The following is a 25,359-nucleotide window of genomic DNA, read 5'->3' on the forward strand; positions in this document are numbered from 1 at the left end:
CAATATAAGTAAGCATAATAAATTAGTGAAAGACAAGCATAATCAATAATAAATAAATAAGCAATACAAAAAATTACACAAGGTACAATCAAGACATTAAAAATATAAATAATGCCAGACTAATCATCTTATTACACGTGACTATGTGTACTATAATTAACACCCATAACTAGATTATACAAAATTCCTACATCTAAACAACCGATGTCCCACAAACATCTAATACAAAAAAGGGGGAGGGGAGGGGAAAAAGACAAGAACAGGGAAAAAGAAATAAATTATTTTCCCCCATATAATTAATAGATTGCTGATAGAGAGAACTAATGGTCCCAGTAGTTCATAACTTCAAATTCCTCCGAATTCATAAATCTCCTTTTCCATATGGGACGAAAAGAAGGACACCTCCTATAAAAGATCCTCCTAAAACTAGGGATAATAAAAAAAAAAAAAGATTAATAATTAAAAATCACAAAAATGCAACATACAAAACAATTTAAAAACAGGAAAAAACGGAATTTAATTAAATATCAATAAAGACCTCTTTTACAAAAATGTATTGAACCCTAAATTTTCATTGAGGCCTTGAGGGGCCATAGTCCCAAGTAGATAAATACACCTACTTTCTTTTTGAGCCAGAATCTTTCCAAGGTTACCTCCTCTGGGGCCCAGACATACTTGGTCAATAGCTTGAACCTTGAGACCTGTAGGATGAGACACAGGGCCGGGGAGACGGACGGGCTGGGAAGACAGAGGGCCGGCGGGACGGGGAGACAGAGGGCCGGACGGGACGGGGAGACAGAGGGCCGGACGGGACGGGGGGGGGGGGGAGACAGAGCGCCGGACGGGACGGGGAGGGAGACAGAGCGCCGGACGGGACGGGGAGGGAGACAGAGCGCCGGACGGGACGGGGAGGGAGACAGAGCGCCGGACGGGACGGGGAGGGAGACAGAGCGCCGGACGGGACGGGGAGACAGAGCGCCGGATGGGACGGGGAGACAGAGCGCCGGACGGGACGGGGAGACAGAGCGCCGGACGGGACGGGGAGACAGAGCGCCGGACGGGACGGGGAGACAGAGCGCCGGACGGGACGGGGAGACAGAGGGCCGGACAGACAGAGGGGGACATACCCTAGCAAGCCAATATAAATGGAGAGAAAGGGAGGTTTTTTGTTTTTTTTTAGGAATTATACTCATCTATTTGACATTATCAGATGCCCACAGTGTCATCCCTTTGGGTCCTCACATGGATTGTGGGGGCAGCAGTATTCCACTTGGTGAAGAGAAGTCTAGTGATGAAATGAAATCTGCAGGGAGGTCACTGCTCTGGGGGGCACAGGATGGGAAAAAGCTACAATACCTAGAATAAAACAGAAAAAATCATGCAGAAAACTAGATACAAGTAGTGGCTGACACCAGTGGCCACCAGGCTAATACTAAACAGCACTGCGTGCAAGTAGAGAATAAAGCCCTGGATCTGGAGACATTGTTGTCACTCAGTTTTGCTCCTAGAGGTCATAGGTCAGTCATCAACATGACATCATGTGTGCCCAATAATATTAATGAGAAAACGTTTTATGTAAAAAAAACTAAACAAAAACAGGACTGACTCCTCACCATCAGGCAGAGATTGTCGTGTTAAGTAATATCAATCCCTCAGATCTCCAACATCATTCATCCCCTTCCGTTCGCCCATGTAGCACTATACTTATCTGCAGGTAGACCCCCCTGCACGCAGATCCCCCACGCATGCAACATGACCCCCTTCCAACGAGAGACCCCAGCACGCAGCCTCGCTTCTCCAGAGACCCCCAGCATGCAGCCTCTCTTCCCCAGAGACCCCCAGCACACAGCCCCCCTTCCCCAGAGACCCCCAGCACGCAGCCCCCCTTCCCCAGAGACCCCTCCAACACGCAGTCCCAGGCAAGCAACGTCACCCCCTTCCCCAGGCAGGCCCCTAAAGAACGCAGTCCCATGCAAGCAACATCACCCCCTTCTCCAGGAAGACCACCAGCATGCAGTCCCATGCAAGCATCCGCTCGCAAGGAACATGACCCCCTTCCCCACAGAGACCCCCAGCATGCAGTCACCCTTCACCAGGCAGGCCCCTCCAGCATGCAGTCCCATGCAAGCAACGTCACCCCCTTCCCCAGGCAGGCCCCACCAGCACGCAATCCCATGCTAGCAACGTCACCCCCTTCCCCAGGCAGGCCCCACCAGTATGCAGTCCCATGCAAGCAATGTCACCCCCTTCCTCAGGCAGGCCCCTCCAGCACACAGTCCCATGCAAGCAACATCACCCCTTTCCCCAGGCAGGCCCCTCCAGCACGCAGTCCCATACAGGCATCACCCCTTTCCCCAGGCACGCAGTCCCATGCAAGCATCACCCCCTTCCCCAGGCAGACCCCAGGCATGCAGTCTCATGCAAGTATCACCCCCTTCCCCAGGCAGACCCCAGGCACGCAGTCCCATGCAACCTGCACCATTTCTCAAACAGACCCCCAGCACGCAGTCCCACACAAGCAACGTCACCTTCTCCAGGAAGACCACCAGCACACAGTCCCATGCAAGCATCACCTGCTTCACCAGGCAGACCAAAAGCATGCAGTCTCATGCAAGCATCACCCCCTTCTCTAGGCAGACCACCAGCACGCAGTCCCATGCAAGCATCACCCCCTTCTCTAGGCAGACCACCAGCACGCAGTCCCATGCAAGCAACATCACCCCCTTCTCCCCAGGCAGGCTCCCCCCTCCAGCATGCAGCCCCATGCAAGCAACATCATCCCCTTCTCCCCAGGCAGACCCCCCCTCCAGCATGCAGCCCCATGCAAGAAACATCACCCCCTTCTCCCCAGGCAGACTCCCAGCTCGAGCATCCACTTACCTGATCTGCGACCCCAAAAAACTCCAAATTCTGCACAAAATACTCCAAATCCCGCCATGACATCCACTGCTTCCTCCTGTCTGCTCTGCGCCGCCCCTTCTGGTCACATGGGCATGACGTCAGCAGAGGTCCTTTAGCCGACTTGGATTTAGCCTCAACCATACTCGTAGGCCCAGAGGCGTAGCTAGGGGTTCAGCTCAGGGGGGGGCGAAACATGTGAGTGGGCCCCTAACAGGTGGACATATCATTAGTGCAAACTATGTGGCAGCACATGGGCCCAAGAGTTAAGGGGGCCCATTTCTACCTCTAAATAAGGTGCAATTTTGTATTTTTAGAAGTTCTTGGGCTGCAAAGGGCCCTTATATTGTTCTTACACATGGGCCCTTTTCTGTCTGTGTCCACCTGTGGCCCTTAACCAGGTAACCATGATTGTAACTACGGTGGGTATATGGGAACCTCAGGAGATGATCGCACTGTTATTGAAAATAAATCTCTATACACTAACCAGCACTGATATTACCGCCATACAGTAATACCATATAGTGGTAGATACCAGTCCTGCATGACATAGACGAGTGGCGGCTGTAACTGATGTCCCGGGACAGACTGACAGCCGCTACAGCACTATCTGCCACCCAGTAGTTAGCGCTTCAATGCTTCGTAAGTGCCTACTTAATATTTAGGAGCCCCCCTATGTACAGTAATAATGGCCCCAGCATCGCTGATGAGAGCAGGAGGGCATGTGACGATTTTCTTCTATTGAGAGAAGTCAAACTTGTCTAGTCAACACGTGCAAATAGCAAACGTGGTCGCATGACCGCCTGATCACACCAGTGGTCTCGGGGTCTCATGACGGCAGGTGCACCCCATCATGATTTGACAGTCTGTAGAGTGACTGCAGACAATTACCCCAAGCGTTTAATAAAAGGGAACCTGTCACCCCCCCCAGGGCCTATTAAGGTAAAAGAGCCACCTTCTTCAGCACTAAGGCTGCATTCTGTGAGGGCGGCTCTTATGTTTTTGATCCCTAATAACGCTGAAATATTCACTTTTATAAACTGTGCGCCATACCTGTATTGAGTCCGGGGGGTACGTTTTCTCCCCCTGACTGAGCCGCCTCACAGCCGTTCATCATCCCACCGAGCACCGCCGCATTTCTGTCTTGTGCTGTCACCGGCGCTCTGCAATTATTTCTCGGGCATGCGCAGTGCGCGCTGCCCTGGAACTCATATCAAGTGATGTCAGTAGATCGCACCTGTGCACAGCGTCAGCTTCCCAGCCCCGCAGTGTGAATAAATCATAACACACTGCGGGGCGGGATCTGGGTCCTCCGCTACACGCAGGCGCGATATCAGTACATCAGCTGATGTGAATTCCAGGGCAGCGCACACGGCGTATGCCCGAAAAATGAGAGCCCAGGCATCGGCGCCCGGTGGGATGATGGACGGCTGGGAGGCGGTTGTGTCCGGGGACAAAAGACGTACCCCCAGACTCAATACAGGTATGGGGCGCAATTTATAAAAGAGAATATTTCAGCGTTATTAGGGATCAAAAACATAAGAGCCACCTTCATAGAATGCAGCCTTAGTGCTGCTGAAGGTGGCTCTATTACCTTAATAGGCCCTGGGGGGTGACAGGTTCCCTTTAATAATTTAATTATAAGCAATGTATTCTTATAACATAGAATGCAGCCCGTGGTTACTGTATTGTTATACTTGTTAGGGGGCAGACAGACGGACGTATTTTGTCATGTGAGGATCGCATCGCAATCCTCGGACTGACCGTCGGCTCTCCTGACCTGAGGCTGACAGTTGCATAGTAATCCATCACGCTGTCAAGCTTATGTCAGGAGAGGTGTCAGGGCCAGTCCGAGGATTGCAATGCGACCCTGACATGAGTTATACAGTGTCTGTCTGCGCTCTTATGTTAATACTTATCTTTGTTAGGGTATGTTTCCACGGTCAGGATGGCCGGCGGTATCGCCGCAGCGGCGAAGCCGCTCGGCGCTAACCCCCGCCCCCTTTCTGGGACGCGATCATGCCGGATGTGTTAACTCTTCACATCCGGGATGATCGCTCTCTCCCATAGGGCCCTGTGATATGCCTTGCGGGGACGCTGCGTCCCCGCAATGTGTACGGACAGGCTGCGATCTGAAAAGACGCGCAGCATGTCCGGAGTCGCAGGGCCGCCGCGTGCGGGTTTCCACGCATAGTGGAGACGGGATTTCATAAAATCCCCTCCACTATGCTGGAACATCTGGACGCTGTGTGTTTGACGCTGCAGCTCTGCGCAGCGTCAAACAAGCAGCGTTTCCTGACCGTGGAAACATACCCTTATAGTAATATTAACCTTCTTTGCTATGCTTGTTTAACTAATACTTATAAGAGACCCAGCTCGCAATAATAACAAGCCCCCGACCTCCCCATCTCCAGCCCCCAAGACAGCAACTATTAGGCTGCCGTCACACATGCGAGTTTTACGGACGTAAGAGCGCAGAAACTACGTCCGTAAAACTCGCATTACATACGGCACAATGATTCTCAATGGGTCTAGTCCTATCAGCCGTATATTACGGATCCGTAATATACGGCGTTCTACGGCCGTACAAAATCGCAGCATGCTGCGTTTGTCAGCGTATTGCTCAAAAAAAAATCGCCAATGAAAGTCTATGGGGGCGAGAAAAATACGGATTCCACACGGACCAGCAGTGTGACTTGCGAGAAATACGCAGCGGTGTTAGTGAAAAGTCGGTAATTCAATTGCCGGCTTTTCATTTCTCCTGCCTAAACCCGACAGGATATGAGACATGGTTTACATACAGTAAACCATCTCATATCCCCTTTTTTTTTGCATATTCCACACTACTAATGTTAGTAGTGTATGTGCAAAATGTCAGCGCTGTAGCTGCTAAAATAAAGGGTTAAATGGCGGAAAAAATTGGCGTGGGCTCCCGCGCAATTTTCTCCGCCAGAATGGTAAAGCCAGTGACTGAGGGCAGATATTAATAGCCAGGAGAGGGTCCATGGTTATTGCCCCCCCCGTGGCTAAAAACATCTGCCCCCAGCCACCCCAGAAAAGGCACATCTGGAAGATGCGCCTATTCTGGCACTTGGCCACTCTCTTCCCACTCCCTGTAGCGGTGGGATATGGGGTAATGAAGAGTTAATGCCACCTTGGTATTGTAAGGTGACATTAAGCCAGATTAATAATGGAGAGGCGTCAATTATGACACCTATCCATTATTAATCCAATAGTGTGAAACACAGCAGCGTGTCTATTTATCTTGTGGAGATGCTCCGTCTCCACAAGATAAATAAAACAGTCTATGAATAGGATGCGGTGATTCCACCTGTGTTCAATGAATATATGCGGAATCACCGCACGTACAACAGGGGGCAGCGCTTTGGGTAGAGCGGGGTATCTGCTGCGTCCAAAGCGCTGCCAATACACCTCGAGGGCACATACCCTCACATATGATGAGAGTGCATATCTCATAACATTAAACAGTATAATAGTAATAATCATCCCCCCAGTGCCCCCTCACCCACGTCAGCCCTCACAATACCCTCAAACTCTACCATTCACCCCCAGTACCCTGTCCCCCTCCCACAATACCACCATCCTCTCATTCACCCCCACAGTTCCCTGTCCCCCTGCACACCCACAATAACCCCCATCGTTTCACATTTACCCCACAGTGCACTGTCCTCCTCTCCCACTTCAGCCCCTACAATATCACAATCCTCTCACATTCACCCCCACAGTGACCATGATATGCCTACATCGAATTACTCTAATGAATTCCATCCCCACTTACTGATGAAGTTTTCAGGCAGACAGTGAGGAGAACCAGGAAGTGACCAGATAGATGGAAGCAGGGCAGCACTAGGACCCAGCGTGCCTCAGCCAAACCAAGCGTGCACACTGACTGCACAGCCAGAAAGGAACTGCAGCTGCTGCTACTGCCAGCCAGGAAGAGATTCCTCTGGTGAGACCACATTGCACTCTGCACGGAGGGAGGCTCTGCAGCCGGCATTGTGCTGCTCTCTCCCTGACACCTTAGACTCGGCAGTGGATCTCCCGGAGGGCCCCTTCAGGTGACTGGGCCCGGGGCAATGGCCCCCTCTGCCCCCCCAGTAGCTACGCTACTGCGTAGGCCGCTCGCCATGTTGCCGGTCATGTGATCTGCCGTCAGGTCTTGGGGGTTTCCGCGCTGTCACGTGACTCACACCACCTGACTTGCGTCTCCTAGCAACCCGTTGTGTCAGTTGTCATCACTGTGCACTGAACATGGCGGCTCCATACAGCCCCACAGAGCTGCGGATCAGGCTCAGGTTTGATTACCCGCCGCCCGCGATCCCGGAGAGCAGCGACTTTTGGTTCTTGCTGGACTCGGAGAATTGCCGGGCCGTCACCGATGTGAGTGCCATCATCAGGGAGCGATTCTATTACGGCCGCCAGGGGGCGCTGTCCCTGTACCTGGACGGACGTCTGTTGCACCCCAGGGAGAACGTGCGCATCATCCGGGACAACGACACCATCAGGTGAGGTCTGACGTCACCAGGGGCGCCGCTATCATGGGGCAAGTTGAGCCCTTTGCTTCAGACGGCAGCCGTCACTGAAAGACAGGGGGCGGCAGAGCGGCAGTCAGAACACCTGGTGCCGACTCTCCATAGTCCCTGACACTTGCAGTCACTCGCGCGCCCCTGCTCACAACCCACCAGCCGGTCATCCCTGCATCTTGGCTGCTCTGTGCAAACAGGACCTGTGATGAGGTCACATGATCGGGACCTCCATGGATTGAAGGACTCTGCTGTGCTGGTTGCCATGGTGTGTGTGCGAGGTGTATGGAGCGGAGCCGTGTGAGTATGAGGTGTATGGAGCGGAGCCGGGTGTGTACGACATGTATGGAGCGGAGCCGTGTGTGTACGAGCTGTATGGAGCAGAGCCAGGTGTGTATGAGGTGTACGGAGCGGAGCCAGGTGTGTATTCAGTGTACGGAGCAGAGCTGCATGTGTATGAGGTGTATGGAGCGGAGCCCTGTGTGTATGAGGTGTACGGAGCAGAGCCATGTGTGTATGAGGTGTACGGAGCGGAACCAGGTGTGCATTCAGTGTACGGAGCAGAGCTGCATGTGTATGAGGTGTATGGAGCGGAGCCGGGTGTGTACGACATGTATGGAGCGGAGCCGTGTGTGTACGAGCTGTATGGAGCAGAGCCAGGTGTGTATGAGGTGTACGGAGCGGAGCCAGGTGTGTATTCAGTGTACGGAGCAGAGCTGCAAGTGTATGAGGTGTATGGAGCGGAGCCGTGTGTGTACGAGGTGTATAGAGCGGAGCCGTGTGTGTGTGTGTATGAGGTGTACGGAGCAGAGCCAGGTGTGTATGAGGTGTACGGAGCAGAGCTGCATGTGTATGAGGTGTATGGAGCGGAGCCGTGTGTGTGTGTATGAGGTGTATGGAGCAGAGCCAGGTGTGTATGAGGTGTACGGAGCGGAGCCAGGTATGTATGAGGTGTACGGATCAGAGCTGCATGTGTATGAGGTGTATGGAGCGGAGCCGTGTGTGTGTATGAGGTGTATGGAGCAGAGCCGGGTGTGTATGAGGTGTACGGAGCAGAGCCAGGTGTGTATGAGGTGTATGGAGCGGAGCCAGGTGTGCATTCAGTGTACGGAGCTGAGCTGCATGCTAGGTATCATAGAAGTTGTGTATCCCACATTTTTCTACAAGAACTAGCCACATCTATGACCAGCTCTGTTATAAGTCACCGGAGGTGCGGTATGTGGCCGTGACTGGTGTTAGCAAACGCCGAACTCTGATCAGTGTCATTCCTGGCAGACACAGTTTGCTGTGGTGCTGTCCGCTTCCAGAAATAATGAGCTCCCTGGAATAATATATAAAATGTAATCACTCCCTCAGAGCAGCGCTCCCTGCAGTGCCATGTGTTGTCAACCCCTTCTTAATATGCTTCTTCTGTCTGCAGTGTGAAATGGGAAGAGAGTCACCAAGAGGACAGCTTACGACAGACAGCCAAGGTGAGTCCTAGGGTCGTGGAGGAGACTGACTACAGAGACCTCAAGAAGGTAAGAAGTGTCCACAGAGGGAGCCCTGAGAACAGCAGGGAGTCACCCACGGAGCATGAGGTTCCAGTGAGGCCAAGCAAGAAGGTTAAAGGGCCACTGTCACCCCCCCAGCCGTTATAAACTAAAAGAGCCACCTTGTGCAGCAGTAATGCTGCAGTCTAACAAGGTGGCTCTTTTAGTTTTTGATTAAGTTATTACCGCAATAAAACGTTTTAAAAATTGGCCAAACGTACCAGCTATTGTACCGGGAGGCGGTCCGAATCGTCCTCTCTGTATCCCCCAACTGCCATCACTCTTGTCTTCAGGGCCGATGGTACCCGCCCCCTTCGCGTTGTTGCTTCAAATCCGGCGCCTGCGCTGTGCGTGCCTGCCTGGGGCCTGCGCAGTCTTCTTTGGCCGTCATCACTCACACGCAGGGTGCCTGACTTCGTCTGTGCGGGCAGTGCGGCCGCCCTGTTGATGAATCCCCGCCCCGCACTGTGTTATTCATTATGCACAGTGCGGGGCTGGCATTCCTGGGCATGCGAACTGCACTGCGCTGTTCAGGCCCTCCCCCATCTCGGACGTTCCCCCTTGTCTGACGTTCCCCCTGCTCCCCCGCCTTCCAGCATTGTTATTTTCGGCTGCCAGATTCCAAAATCTGGTGAGGATTACTGTATATTGCGGCAAGCTGCTGTGTGCTTTGTCTCTCTCTATGTGTTTGTATGTTTTAATGCAAATGCATATTTACACCAGCAGCAATGAAAATTTGGTACTTGTGTGGGTGGCCATTAATTACAAAGCACTGATGATCAATACTGTTTTTTGGGGGAGCATTATAGGTTTACATTGCGTTCGGGCAATACGTTTTGCGAATATAGCTAGCGTATTGCACCAGCGCAATGTCTTTAGCGGGATTGCTTTTGCCGATCCCGCTATCGCAGATCCACGATCTGCGCTAGCGAGGAACGGAGCTGGGACGCTGAAAGCAGCATCTGAGGTCCGACTGAAAATAACGGCACATTGCAAGGGCGTGCCTAAAAAATGGCATGCGCTAGCGATGTGATCCAGATCCTAAACACATTGCCGTCTATGGGTGCGCTAACGGACCCGTTGCATGGCGTAACTTGCGACAATCACGCCATGCAGCGTACTCCTTTAGCGTTAACCCATTAACGCTTAGTGAACCTATTCGTAACGCACTGAACATCACTAAAGGAGGAGGGGTCTGCATTATACCGCATCAAAGAACAATAAACGTTGAGGGGTGACCATTATTACACCGTACTGCAGATCAATGCACGGTGAGGGGTCTGCATTATTATACCGCACTGATCATCAATAAACGGTGAGGGGGGATCATTATTATTCCGCACTACAGATCTATAAACGGTCATGGTGGAGCATTGAGTGGAGCACTGAAATACGTGGCACTGAAATACGTGGCACGTGGCAATGAAATACATGTCACTGAAATACGTGGCAATGAAATACGTGGTACGTGGCACTGAAATACGTGGCACTGAAATACGTTGCACGTGGCACTGAAATACGTGGCACTGAAATACGTGGCACTGAAATACGTGGCACTGAAATACGTGGCACTGAAATACGTGACACGTGGCACTGAAATACGTGGCACTGAAATACGTGACACGTGGCACTGAAATACGTGGCACGTGGCACTGAAATACGTAGCACTGAAATACGTGGCACTGAAATACTTGGCACGTGGCACTGAAATACGTGGTACGTGGCACTGAAATACGTGGCACAGAAATACGTGACAAGTGGCACTGGAATATGTGGCACTGAAATACGTGGCACGTGTCAATGAAATACGTGGCACTGAAATACGTGGCAATGAAATACGTGGTACGTGGCACTGAAATACGTGGCACTGAAATACGTTGCACATGGCACTGAAATACGTGGTACGTGGCACTGAAATACGTGGCACTGAAATACGTGGCACTGAAATACGTTGCACATGGCACAGAAATACGTGGCACTGAAATACGTAGCACTGAAATACGTGGCACGTGGCACTGAAATACGTGGCACAGAAATACGTGGCTCTGAAATACGTGGCTCTGAAATACGTGGCACTGAAATATGTGGCACTGAAATACGTTTCACGTGGCACTGAAATAAGTGGCACTGAAATAAGTGGCACTGAAATACGTGGTACTGAAATACGTGGTACTGAAATACGTGGCACGTGGCACTTACATCAATAAACTGTAATGGTGGAGCATTATTAGAGCGTACTGCATAACATTACACGGTGAGGGGTCAGCATTATTACACCGCGCGGATGATCACTAAAAGGCCAGCGGGAAGCATTATGATACCATACTGCACATCAATAAACAGTGCGTGGTGAGCATTATGATACCGCATTGTGGACCGATATACGGTGAAGGTGTAACATTTTACCGCACTGTGGAGCAATTTACGCAGATGGTGGACAATTATACCGCACTGTGCCATGCAACTACATACGGTGATGGGGGAACATTATACCGCACTATGTAACAAAGTAAGTTTATGTTGTAACATTATGCTGTGCTGTGGAGCAATATACGAAGACGGTTGAACATTACACCACTCTGTAGACGTATTGCTAATGATAATTAAGGTTTCCATAAATTTTTTTTCAAAAATGAAAACATAAATAAATATGTCTATAAATATATATATATATATTTATTTATTTATTTATATATATATATATAAATATATATATATATATATATATATATATATATATATTTATATATATATATATATATATACACACACACACATACATGCATATGTACATAATCAAACTTCCGCTGTGTAATTTTCCAAAAATAACAGTATTTGTCATTAAAAAATTTTAGTAAAAAGAATACATTTTAAAAATAATATATTTGTGGTAATCATTATTTATTTAATTTCCAGATTACAGTATTATGGCAAGCAATAACCAGGAGACTTTTCCAAACATGGTAAGTAAATTTTGTTAATTTAAACACACCCCCACCCCCCCACTAAAAATATAAAAAAAAATTAAAAAAAGTGTGCGCTCACCGGTTCATATTGTATTGCTGTTTGTGGCTAAACTAAACTGGTGTCTAATCCCTGTTATCAGTCTGCACCAATGGCCTCACTGCCTTCACCTCCAATACAGTTATTTTCATCTTGATTTTCTTTTTCCATGTGAGTGTTATATGAATATTGTTTAGTTTTAGTACATTTCTAGGAAATTTTTTTGGTGGTTATGTGTTTTTCTATAAATTTAAAATTGGATTGTGGCATTTCTTTAAGCGCATAGCGCTAGCGTATTGCACCAGCGCAATTTATTTTTGTGGTTTTTGTTCTCCAGTCCCGCTATTGCAGATCCCCTGATCTGAGCGAGCGATGAATGGACCTCAGGCGCACCTTGGATGATGCTTGTCCGTCTCAAAAGAACGGCACATCGCTACCACGCCTGCAAAATGGCATGCGCTAGCGATGCGCTACAGAGACAAATCACATTGCAGTAGCTCTCTTTGTACCTGTAGGTGGTTCTGAAGCCTCCTCTTAGAAGCGCCCAACATGCATGTTGCACAGTGCGGTGCTGGGATTCATGGGCATGCTCACTGCGCTTGTCAGACGCTCCACCAGGCCTTCCAGCGTTGTTCTTTGTGCTTGTTCAAAACTTCGGCAATTAAAAATGTAAATTCGGGCAATGCTGTAAGGCGGGGGACCAGGGCAGCGTGTGACAGACCCAGTGCGCATGGCCAGGAATCCCATCACCGCACTGTGCATAATGCATAACACAGTGCGGGCCGGGGATTCAGCAACATGCTGGCCGCACTGCCCGCACAGGCGCATAACGGAGCACGACACAAGCGCAAGGACGGCAAATGATCTGTGCGCATGTGACAGGCAGAAGACCTACCTACAGGTACAAAGAAAGCTATTTCTGCTAAATAATAAATACATTTATTGTGGGAACAACAGAAACAAAAAAGAAAAGAACCACCTTGTTAGACTGCAGCACTACTGATGAACAAGGTGGCTTTTTTAGTTTATAAATGCTGTAGGGGGTGACAGTGGCCCTTTAACAAAGAGTTGTACAATATAAATGCAGCGCATCGCCGCCGCCGCAGGGCCGAGGGGTACCCGGTACCGGGCCTCTGAGTCTCTGGTCTGGGGTTGTCACGGTGGCTAGACCCGGTCTGTGGCCCTGCCTGCGCGGGGGCGTGCAATGGGAAGGTGGTGGTGAATGGTGGTGGTGCGGTGCAGTAAATAACGCGGACACCAGGTTGCAGTCTCTTTACCTCTTTACTGAAGATCTCTGGGTCCTCAGTCCGGAATACGGTTAACCAGGCTGCGCAAGTCCGGCCGGTCCGATGGCACCTCCACAGTTCTCCTTGCAGGTGGAAATCTGTGCCTTCCTGCTTGCGCTATGTGTTGTGGTCCTCCCCTGCTGTGCTTACGGAAAGTCCCCACAACTGTTGTGTCTGTTTCTCATGTTCCCTCACAACTCGATTAGATGATGTTCTGCTAATCCGTCCCTCCCGGTGTTAGGGTTAGGACGCACCCGTATGACGGGTAGGCTCGGAGCTCTTCCGGGACCCTAGAGTCGCCCCTCTCCACAGGTTGCCCCCTATGTCTTCTTAGGTGATTTAGGTGAGACAGCCCGCCTATGACTGACTGTCCTGCCGTAGGTTTGAAGTATTGCTTGGAGCTAGATATATAAATACTTCCTCGGTGTTCCGGCCGCCGGCTGTGCGCCTCAGTAGAATGTTGCCTCGGTCTTACAGCACGACTCCTACTGGTATTCTCCTTGTTGCTTTGATCTCGTTTCTCACTCAGCACAATATATCTCGCTTCAGTTCCTTTCTTAGGGCACCGCCGCTATTCTGAGCAGGCACGGTCCCGTAGCGTTCTTCCTCGTTGCCAGGCCTCTGTCAGGGTCCCAAACCTGACAGGGACCCTTCTGGTCTCTCCCTGCAACACCCTCTGCCACAAGGTGTTGCCTGTTCGATTCCCAGTAGCTTTCTTTCTGATCTAACTTCCTGCCTGACCCCCAGTTTTACCAGTATGTGAGGAGTGGCCTAGTGAATAGAACCCTTCGCTCCCCCTGGAGGCCCGACTGTGAAGTGTATTGGTGTCTGTGATACCTGGTCAGATGAATTCCTTCAGTGCCATCAGACGTACCATAGCTCCCCATAGTGGCAGAGCCACAGTACTGCAACGACCAGGACTCTGGGGCGCTGCATAAACAGGTATAAATAAAATATTGTTATATTATTCTTGTTAATTTGTTTTTAAATTTTAGCCTTGTGACTTGTTGTCTCATTATAAATCATAATTTTATTGGTCCACAAAGCTAATTTAACATTTCAATTTTTTCTTTACATAATTTTAGGATGAAGTAGAGCATGTTGTGCATTACAAAATCTTCACCATCGGTAATGACATTTCATCTTTACCAGATGCACAGTTTATGATTGAAAGCAATTACATGTTGGAATGCTTAGTGGAGGACGATTCTATGAATATCCAGGTAGTCTTTATTTTATTGTTACAATAGTGTCAATATACAGTATGAAACTTATTCAGACTTTTTAAATTTGTCTGCTAACACCCATGCTGCGGGCTTGAACGACCATTCTCTGTGTTTTGCTTTGCAGAGAACGGTATGTGTTGATCCCTAAACACTCATGCCCCATAAAAAAACATAATTTCTTGAACCTTTATCAACTAATTTTTTTTTGTGGTTTACAGTCTTTGTTTAACGAGGAAGAACATGATATTGGTAATTGCGAAGAAAACGTAAATATTGAAACTGAAGTCAGTAAACACAGTGGTACTATTCCATTAGAAAATGCAGAATTGGTATCGGACCAAGCTTATGAAAGTGATGAAGAGGTATGTAAAACTACCTAAAAAAATTTCTTCATATCCTAGCTGTGGTTCCTGAAAATTCAACATATGGTATTATTCAAAATGTCTGTTTTTTAGCTATAAATCCTTTTTAAAGAATACAATTATTATATAGGCATTGTCTGGCGGGTTAATAAAAAAAATATTGTGATTCTTGTTTAAAATCAGGCTCTAAATTGTTGTATATCTGCGAAAATGTAGATTATTGATAACTTCACAAAACTTTGTATTTAGCACAGACACGCACTATATAACATCCCACACATAGTGTATGTAACCACAACGTTGCACATAGCCAAACCATGTTAGAGATTGCAATGTGTGAACCATATGTCTAGAAAGCCATTATTATTCTATTATAAAGTAATGAGATGCTCTTAGTCCAATGGTCCACAGATAGATCCAAGTACATCAGTGAAGGTCCTATCCCAAAGATGCATTGCGGTTTGGCAAATATATCATGTAGCGCTGTCTATAGACTGCTACGTCATCATTTTTCTAGCCCGCAATGCATGAACAAGAACATTATGAGGATAAGGGAACTCACAGTACATTTACAATATTTATTTTTTTTGGGTGGTGTTTTGATTTACTTTTATTAATACTATTTTAACAATATTGATGCTGCATACGCCGCATCGATATTAAAAACAGGGTCAGACAGGGTTAATAGCAGCGGTAACAGTATGCAATCCAAAGGAATAACGAGGTCCATTAACGCACCCATTTACACTGTTTGTGCGCTGAATCTTTAGGAATATGCAGGCGCATGTTACCCAGCGGCCAGCATGGAGTATGGAGTGTAGCGCCGGGGACAATAAAGGTACCGTCACAGTCAGCGACGATGCAGCGATGTAGACAACGAGCCGATCGCTGCAGCGTCACTGGGGAGCTGTCACACAGAAAGATTGCTCCAACTACCATCGATCTGGGGAACGACTTCTTTCTCGTTGAAACTGTCTTAAACTGTGCCTAAGTCCCCCTGCAGCACCCGGGTAACCAGGGTAAACATTGGGTAAAGAATTGCAGGGCCGCGCTTAGTAACCCGATAATTAACATGCTTACCAGTGTATAACATCGCTGGCATCGTTGCTTTTGCTGTCAAACACGATGATACACGCCGACCTGACAACAAAATAAAGTTCTGTAATTCTACCGACGAACAGCGATAACACAGCAGGAGACAGATCGCTGCTGCGTGTCAAACACAATGAGAGCGCTATGCAGGACGCAGGAACGTAACGGATCGTCGTCATTCTCGTTGTTAAGTTGTTTTGTGTGAAGGGACCTTAACTGCAGGTGGAGTAGGGGATGGACTAATCTAAGTTTGTCCGTCGTTGTTTGAATGCGTCAGACATGACAGAGAGCTTGCGAGACCGAACAGCGACGGGGGATTTACTTTTAAGAATTTGATGACAGAATTACAGACGGAAGTAATCCTTCTGTACGAATAAATATATAGATCACTTTAACTTCCAAAATAACCACAAAAAAAAAAGTTTGACAATAGTATGTATTACAGCGGTGTCAGCCTTATTCCCCTTTTTTTTATGTTATTAATTTCGTGGTGTTTTTTAAACAGATAATTAATTATTTACATGATTTAAGTAGCAAAGATATACCAAATTTTTTTTTTTTTTTTGTGGGGGGGGGTTGTATATTTGTTTAGATTTACTGTAAACACATACCTATTTCTGTTGTTTACTTCAGATGAAAAAGTTGCTGTCGGATCTAAAAATAAAGTTTGGTAGCAACCTTGAAAATACAGACTGCTTTCCATCAAATCCCTTGGTGGTAGACAACCAAAGATATATCGAATTTGATGATAATACTGAAGAAAATAGAATAGGAACAGTCGATTGGTGCCAGTGTGGCAAATGTGTCCCGATGCCAACAAATATGGAATCAATCTGTTGCCGAGAAATTTCTAATGCAGAAGAATATCTTGGAAATATAAATTGTCTTACTGACCATGAATATTTTACCACGTTCTGTGAACGGGAGGCAACGGTAAACATACTGGTAACAACTGTGTGTCTTGATTCCCATCCTCCACAAAACAAAATTGTTAATAGGTAAGTATAGTAATAGCTTTTCGCAATATAGCCAACACACATTTATTTAAATTTGATTTTTCATCAGATGTGACACACATGTGACTGAGTGTATACCCATCACAACGTATCTCACGACATAGGCGTCAATAAAATCACTGCTACACAGCCAAGTGCCTTATATAGTGTATCGCCGTAGATTGCGTAAGGATGTATAAGCGAATCTTGATCAAGGGAATTCAATAATGTAAACATACAAAACCAACAACATTTCTTAGGGTGAATGGATTTGTTGTTCAATGGACTACGTTGCCTACAATTTCTCAGTGCATTGCAATCTTTAACCACAAGTATTAATTTTATTATCATCCATGTGACACTATTTCACCAATGGCATGAGCCTTGGCATACAGAACGAGGTCAATCAGTACAACTTTAGGATTTTTCTTATAGCGTCACAGTTAGTTTACATTCTTTTTGGACTATTCCACAAACAACTATAAATGGTTATTCTATGTCAATGTGTTATTGCATATCAGACCATAGTCACTTAAACATCTCTGTCAAGGTGACATGCAGCCATCAGACAATTATTTGAAAATGTACATGTATAAACGTCAACAGATAATTTGATCTAACCACCCAAATATGGCAATATACAATATAATTAAAGACGGTCAACCAACACACACACATATTGTGTCTTTAAAGATACACTGAAAAATTATGGACCAAGACTTTAGTGTCGCACATTGTCCTGTCAATTAAGTTCACCCGTAATCAGTTTACAACTAAACTTTTTAGTTTAGTCACAATAAAAATTAGATTCATTATATGTGTAATTTTTAAAAGTGAAGGTTTTTATCAATTTCTAATGTCTTTCCAACACTTTCTTCTAGCCTAAAAAGAAAGACAGCTTATCGAGCATTTACGGCCTGGATCCATGGCTTACTTGGTAAAGGCAACCGAAGACCAATACCCCCCTGTGTTGTCAAATTGGTCCGTGAAGCTTTTCCTGATGACAAAGAAGAATACATGGGTTTCAAGTTACACAATTATACCCCCGCTGAATTTAGTATTCTACCCTAATTTTTTTTTTCAACGGTTGGACAATTCTTAATTTGAAACATTAAATATTGTTATTTTTTCTTTACAAATTTTTTTTAAAAAATAAATAAATAAAAAAATTGGAATGTAACACCTTTAGTATAACAGATAAGTCCAAGTGTGGAATATTATATTTGATTTTTTTAGCCTCAACAGTTGTGGGGGGAATTTTGCCAATTTGGAATTCTTGTTTTATATTTATAAAAGTTTTTGTGTAATTATATATGTTTTTGTGGTTAGCTGTTGAATAAATTTTGAAAATTCAATAACAGTTTCTTTGAGTTAATGTTAACACCAGTAATATATTTTTAGATAATATATATAACTTTCTGTGTGGAAGTTATACGCTATAAAGGTTAATCAAACCCCCCTTAATCAACACCATAGTTTTGAATTAAAAAAGTTTTGAAATTATTTAATTTTTAACATTTTGCCATTAGGGCTAGGGTTAGGGTTAGTGCTAGGGTTAGGGGTAGGGTTAGGGCTAGGGTTAGTTCTAGGGTTCTGATTATGGCAAGGGTTAGGGTACCGTTTCACATTGGCACTTGTATAGCTACGACGGCACGATCCGTGACGTTGCAGCGATATCCATAAGATCTCGCTGAATGTGTGACACGCTACTACGATCAGGCACCCAGCTGAGAATCGTACGTCGTAGCAGATCGTTTGAAACTTAGTTTCTTTGCTGGATCTCACGCTGTCATCACTGGATCGGTGTGTGTTACACCGATACAGCGATGTGTTTGCTTGTAACCATGGAAAATATAGGGTTACTAAGCGCAGGGCCGCTCTTAGTAACCAGATGTTTACCCTGGTTATCACTGAAAATGAACAAAAAAACAAACAGTACGTACTCACATTCTGTTGTCCGTCAGGTCCCTCGCCGTCCGCTTCCCGCAGTGATTGAGTGCTGGCCGTAAAGTGACAGCAGAGCACAGCGTTGACATCACAGCTGTGACGCGCTTTACGGCCGGCACTGACACAGAAGCAATCGTCGAGGTACCTGACGGACACTGTAGGGTGTTTTTTTTTTTACAGTTGATGCTATACTCGGCATCCTCTGTGCGTTTATTTTATTTTTTCTATGACCATCTTCATTTCCTTGCAATGCATTGAGAAATTTCACTTAAGACTTAGCGGTCAACTGTGTGTTTTCGCAATGTATACAGAGAACGAACGAAAGATGTAGGCAGCCGTGCGCCCATCGGTGCAGCGCCATTGTATATGAGGAGGCGTATATACGCTGAGAAGAAGAAACGAGAATGTTGAGTATGTTAACCAAAAAGTGGCCCTTGGGTCGTTATGTCGTTATATTTATTTTGTAGTTATTAATCTTTGACATATGTGGCTGTGCACTATAATACGTGTCGTGTATAGATACTAAGTCGGTGTTCAAAATACTATATCACTAAGGAATATAATAAGTTGCTCGGGACTGCATACTATGTCGTTATTCATAATACTACATGGCTGTGCAATATAATATTTCCTCAAGTTCAAGATAGTAAGTACCTGTGACCACAGATAAGTGTGTTTCATAAAAGCTACGTTTCTGGGCAATATATTATGTCCATGTTCAATATCATACTTACCTTTGCTAAATAGTAATTGTCTGTGCAATCTGGTACGTGGGCTGTTCAATATACTACGTGAAAATGCCTATTGTAGAACAGCCGATGCCTTTGTATTGTGCCAACTTATAGTGATACATAATCTTGCTATGTGTTGTCTGACTAATAGTAATGATGTTATTGTGGCGGCGGATGGCTCTTGCTGTAGAGTCTGCCTCTAGGTGGTGCATAACACAATGCTGTATAAATAATCATCAAAACAAAAAGTTATTATTAAACAATAATTTTTTATTAATTAAACAACTTGGGATAAAATAACATGTTAATGTATATTTTTTTATAATGTATCATTACTTTGTTTTCCATCGCTTTTTTATAAACAATAAAAATTCTTAAAGTGTAATTTTTAATGTTAATTCTATTTGAATCTTGCAATACGTCTTCGTTTAATGTCTTCCTTTTGTGGTCGCTCTAAGTTGCAGAGATTTCTGGGAAGTGTGGGAGCTCTCGACATCCATGTTGATTGTATGTCACCATTTACAAGCTGCAATACTGTGACACACATTTCTTCAAGATATTCAACATTGACTTTTTCAAATACATCTCTAACGATCCACCTTGAATTTCCCTTTGGAAAAACTAACTTTGTCCGTTTTGTTCCAACTGACTCTGTATTGTGTTTTTGAACTTTGACTGTTGCTATCGGTCTACCCACATTACAGTTGTGTGTCAACGCTGCAAGCTTTGTCCGTGCCTCCATTGCATCGATACCGAAATGTATGCGCTTGGTCCTGTACTTCAAGGCAAGGCTATGAAAATTTTCAAGTGAACCAGTGTGACAATTAAGCACCAAGTGCGGCAAGTCGTTTAGTAACTGTTTGCTAGATACAATGTCCTTGATCTTTAGGAATGGCGGTGTTCCTTTTTTTAACCAGAGTATCCGCCCCTCTTCATCTGACTGAAAAATAGATTCATGGCTGCATTGTTTGTAAAGCCTGCCTTCCCACTGATGGTTGTTGGTAATGTGTTCCAAGCAGGAAAGCCATTTCTCTTCAAGCAATTCTTTTTGATTGTCACACGTTTTGATACACCACCAAAAGTGTAATGCTATTTTGTCTATCCATGGAATGATTTCCTTGCATAGCTTCGGATGACTTGCTTTTTGGAGCTTCTTTTTAATGGATTTCGCATAGTGCCAAACATCAAACTGATGGTTGATGTTAGCATAATCTTCGCGCATTTTTTTCCGTATCCCTACATGACGATCAGAGGCAAAAATTTTGACGCGCAAACCTGAATTTAACAAACGATTCATGGTTATATTGAAACCAAATTTCTCCATAGCAACCGATGAACTACATTGTGAACGTTGGACAACTTCAAAGTCAAGAATCTTATCCGTTATTGTGTCCATCATTGTGTACACACAGTATTTAGCACTGTGCCCCGGGCTGTCACACTGTCCGTCACCAGAAATGGCTAAGCTCTTCCCTCTAAGTTCATTTCGATTTTTTTCTTGATCTTCTTTCCATGCAAGATCAATGGCCGGGAAAAGGAACTTACTTTGGTACCTATGAAAAGTTTTGGATGAGATGGACAGCAATCCCAATATATTAAAGAGTTCTTTCACTTTTTCAAAATTTAGTCCACTAAAAAGAATAGATGAAGCCATCAAAATGTTTCCTGCAGCATAATTTCCAATTTTGGGCTGTGAATTAAAAATTTTGAACTTGTGTCCAACAGTACAATATCCAGTAACTGTGATGCTGCAACCATCAATTTCTTTTTTGAATGAAATAACTGTATGGTTGTAACCGTATTTATACTGACATTTAACTTTTTTAATTAGAATATCCAAACAGGACTCAAAAACAAGGAGTTTTCGATCAGCAACAGTTTTTTAGACTTGTTATGTTGTCATCGGCTATGATAGGGAAATTATCAACTCCACTACTAGAGTTCAAAGTGCAGACCTCAGATGCATTAAAACTGGAAAAATGTGGAATATATTCAGAATCATCTTCATCTGACACACTATCATCCATGCTTTTAGAAAATTCTTCCAACACTGTGTCTTCATTTTGGGTCAAACTTGTTAAAGGTGATAGCATAGAACTTCCTCCAAAGAAATCTTTTTCAAAATCTAATTTTTTTTTATTTTTGTGAGACAAAGTTGTTTTTTTCTTTAGTGGGGAACTGAAATCATTTTCGTGATCTTGAGTACATATAGCAAGTTGAACCTTTGCTGGAGTGGCATAGTCCACATTTTGAGGTAGTTGAGGAGGAGTTGTTATATCTAATTTGTTACTGTATGATATAGTAGAATTTTCCAAAGAAAAATCTGTCTGTATGCCGAAGCTAACATACTTTTTACCACTAACATCCGAACACGAAGAGTCAACAGTCACGTTTACACTTGCATTAGAAATGGATTCTGATGTGTTAGAACTATGTGTAGAAGCACAGTCAGCAATATCATGTGACACAGTGTTTGTTGGTAGAAGTTGTTGACGTTGCCTTTTCTGCAATTTCTTCCTTCCTAAACTTTCAGAAATAACATTTTCACCCTGTGTTAACACAGGGAATATGGAAGGTATTGCACCCGGTCGCAATCTTCTTCCTCGCTGATCCACAATATAAGAATCAGAATCAAAGTGACTCGAACATAATCTGTAGGAGTTTTTTTTTTTCCCTTCAAAAATTTTTGGGGATAAGACATCTATATTTTCAAATTCCTGACCCATTGCACTAAGCCATTCCTTTATGATTACTATATCCTTTGGAAAATTGTGTAAAATTGGACGGTCAGCCTGGTCAGGCCTGCCAGGTTTGAAAACACATCCATTAACAATGCAAGATGGCATTCTCAGTATTGTGTAGTGACCTGAAAAATATAAACAAGAGGAAAATGTTTAAAAAATAATAAATAAAATCAATAATAAAAATTTAGAAATATTGTAGATAGGAATATAGATGTCATATAAAAGATAGATATTACATTGTTTATCTATTAATGTAAATGTATATATAAATTAGCTATTGAACACGATGTACGCCGGATTGGCGGGCATTTTTATAGGTATATGGTCTCCATTCCTGGTATGTGCTACTCCCATCTTGCTCTCTAATCTTGTGATGTGCTGACCCATCCTGTGCCCCCATCCTGCCATGTGCTCCCATCCTGCGCCCCCATCCTGTCATATGATGCTCCATCCTGCGTCCCCATCCTGCCATGTGCTGCTCCCATTCTGCGCTCCCATTCCGTGGTAATGTGCTGCACCCATTCTGACTGTTACTGTTTACATTCTGCCATATGTTGTTAAAAACTTTCTCTCTCAGGCTCTAGTGACCGAGTGCGGCGGTGCTGAGTGCGGGTGACGTTGCTGAGTGCGGGCGGCTGTGATGAGTGCGGCAGGCCGTGCGTGGCTGTGCTGGGCGCCGAGTGCTGGTGGCCTGAGCAGGCGGGGACACCGGCGCCCTGTTGGGGTCAGGTGCTGTAGTAGCTGTAGGAGCTGATAGTTAATTGCCCCGGGACTTGCAATGTTAACCTGTCCCACGTTCCACATATGCGTGCCACTACATGTTCCGTGTCCTCTGCCTGTGACTGTTCAGTCACAGGGCGGGCGCCCTATGAACTGAACGTCACAGGCAGAGGATGTGGAGGACAGAGCATCGCGCATTGTTGGAACGGGACAGGTAAATATTGCATACTAAGGCCATGTTCAGACTTTGCGGTTTTTACCGCGGACCCGCGTTGATTTTGCCGCTGCGGGTCCGCTGCGGTTTCCATAGCGTTTACATTAACATGTAAAATTATGTAAACCGCAAACCGCTGTGCACACGCTGCGGGAAAACCCGCGCAGAAACGCAGCGGTTTAAAACCCACAGCATATGGCTATGTTCACACTTTTCGGGTTTTGCCACGGATCCACAGCGGATTTGACACTGCGGATCCGCAGCAGTTTTCCATGCAGGGTACAGTACAATGTTACACTATGGAAAACACAACCCGCTGTGGCCACGCTGCGGATTTCCGCGGAAAAAGCCGCGCGGCTTTTCTGCGGAAAAAAAGAAGGAGCATGTCACTTCTTGGTGCAGAATCGCAGCGATTCTGCACCCATAGAAATGCATTGATCCACTCACTTTCCGCATGGGGCTGTGCCCACGTTGTGGGAAGTTAAGCGGATAATGTGCAGATGGTACCCGGGGTGGAGGAGAGGAGACTCTCCTCCAGGCCCTGGGGACCATATTTTGGTGTAAAAATAAGAATTATAATAAAAAATGATGCTATACTCACCTCTCAGCGCTGCCCGCGGCGTCCGGTCTCAGTTGCTGTGCCGAGAAGGACCTGTGGTGATGTCGCGGTCACATGACCGTGATGACGCCGCGGTCACATGACCGTGACGTCACGAAGGTCCTTGTCGACACAGCCGCCTGCAGCAGAGAGGAGATCCGGACATCGGAGGGTGAGTATAACCAATTTTATTTATTTTTTACATTACTATTGATGCTGCATATTGCTGCATATGCAGCATCAATAGTACAGGAGTAATCCCGCAGCAGAAACCGCGGAACAAACCGCAATAAATCTGCAGGGATAACCGCTGCGGTTTTGCCTTGCAGATTTATCAATTCCGCTGCGGGATTAACCCGCAGAGCAGGCCGCAAAGTGTGAACGTGGCCTATCACTTCTTTGTTCGGAACTGCAGCGGTTCTTCACACATAGACCTCCGTTGTGAGGGTCAAACCCGCTGTGAAACCCACAGATCAAAAAATATCTGCGGGTTTGATTGCGGTTATGGGTGGAGAAACCGCTGCAGCAGGAAGTGCGGGTAAGCGGGAGGAAGTCCGTGGGCGGAATTGCGTGGGCGGAGTGTTGTGGCTATCATCATGGAGGCATATCGTTGCATGGGGATCGATGTCGGGCGCTTGATCGATCTGGTATGTATGTGTGTGTGTCTGTCCATGTGTCTGTGTACGTGTGTGTGTGTGTCCCCATGCGACGATAGTGCCGCCAAATTGTGCTAAGTCGCCGTATGGGACTACTACTCCCATCCGGTATTAGGATGGGAGAGTTGTGCCTGTGTCCGGCGACTTAGCACAATTGTAAATAACACAAAACACAAACACACACAATCCACACACAAGAAACGTAAAATACATGACACACAGTACATATAACATAGAGTATATACTCACCATACAGCACATACAGGTACGCAAAGCCCTCACCCTAGGGGAAAAGTCCAAAAAAAACCAAAACAAATCAGTGTATCGTGCACTGTTCCGGAGTTCAATGGCGCCGGTGTCTCTATTTACGGCACTACAGGTGCGGGTGAACTTTCCCACGCTGTAGTGCCGTAAAGCGAGAGTACCGGGGTCAATGACCACCGGTAAACTCTCGCGCATGTACAGTAAGACACCGACAGGTGCCGGAGCACCTGTCAGTGTGTTGCTGCAGCCGTGGAGAGCAGACACATCTCCGGATGTGTCTGTTCTCCATGGCAGATCGACGTGGGACCCTCGTTGGATTTCTGCAGACAGGGCCAGGGAGTATTAATTTGTTGTTTTTTTTTATTTCTGTTGCAGGTCGAGGGTCTTCAAATGGATTAAGCGTAAAATAAAGTACTTGTCAAAAAGTGTGTGTTTTTATTTCATTAAAATATTTTTTCCAGTATTTCAGTGCCACGTATTTCAGTGCAACGTATTTCAGTGCCACGTATTTCAGTGCCACGTGCCACGTATTTCAGTGCCACGTATT

The 25,359-nt window shown here is 45.8% G+C and overlaps 3 protein-coding genes across 3 annotated transcripts in view; all 3 read left to right on the top strand.

The window, feature by feature from the left end:
- Positions 1-25,359, top strand: part of LOC143766085 (coilin-like) — an 833,506-nt gene that overhangs the window by 640,960 nt on the left and 167,187 nt on the right. The gene's annotated exons all lie outside the window — the stretch shown is intronic.
- Positions 6,708-14,436, top strand: LOC143766087 (coilin-like). The gene is made up of 4 exons (XM_077253472.1): positions 6,708-7,424; positions 8,863-8,914; positions 11,891-11,937; positions 14,349-14,436. The coding sequence occupies exons 1-4, from the start codon at positions 7,171-7,173 to the stop codon at positions 14,356-14,358; spliced, it is 363 nt and encodes a 120-aa protein (XP_077109587.1). The 5' UTR covers positions 6,708-7,170; the 3' UTR covers positions 14,359-14,436.
- Positions 14,427-18,161, top strand: LOC143767024 (uncharacterized). The gene is made up of 5 exons (XM_077255043.1): positions 14,427-14,486; positions 14,614-14,619; positions 14,708-14,851; positions 16,577-16,941; positions 17,820-18,161. The coding sequence occupies exons 1-5, from the start codon at positions 14,427-14,429 to the stop codon at positions 18,007-18,009; spliced, it is 765 nt and encodes a 254-aa protein (XP_077111158.1). The 3' UTR covers positions 18,010-18,161.

This window comes from Ranitomeya variabilis, chromosome 4, assembly GCF_051348905.1.
Source record: "Ranitomeya variabilis isolate aRanVar5 chromosome 4, aRanVar5.hap1, whole genome shotgun sequence".
Lineage (NCBI taxonomy): Eukaryota > Metazoa > Chordata > Amphibia > Anura > Dendrobatidae > Ranitomeya > Ranitomeya variabilis.

Bases quoted from the DNA above. Each gene is read 5' to 3' on its own strand.
- LOC143766087 (XM_077253472.1), top strand. From the start codon at position 7,171: ATGGCGGCTCCATACAGCCCCACAGAGCTGCGGATCAGGCTCAGGTTT. The intron at 7,425-8,862 runs GTGAGGTCTGAC...TTCTGTCTGCAG, and splicing joins CGGGACAACGACACCATCAG to TGTGAAATGGGAAGAGAGTC. The intron at 8,915-11,890 runs GTGAGTCCTAGG...TTTAATTTCCAG, and splicing joins GCTTACGACAGACAGCCAAG to ATTACAGTATTATGGCAAGC.
- LOC143767024 (XM_077255043.1), top strand. From the start codon at position 14,427: ATGATTGAAAGCAATTACATGTTGGAATGCTTAGTGGAGGACGATTCT. The intron at 14,852-16,576 runs GTATGTAAAACT...TGTTTACTTCAG, and splicing joins CTTATGAAAGTGATGAAGAG to ATGAAAAAGTTGCTGTCGGA. The intron at 16,942-17,819 runs GTAAGTATAGTA...ACTTTCTTCTAG, and splicing joins CAAAACAAAATTGTTAATAG to CCTAAAAAGAAAGACAGCTT.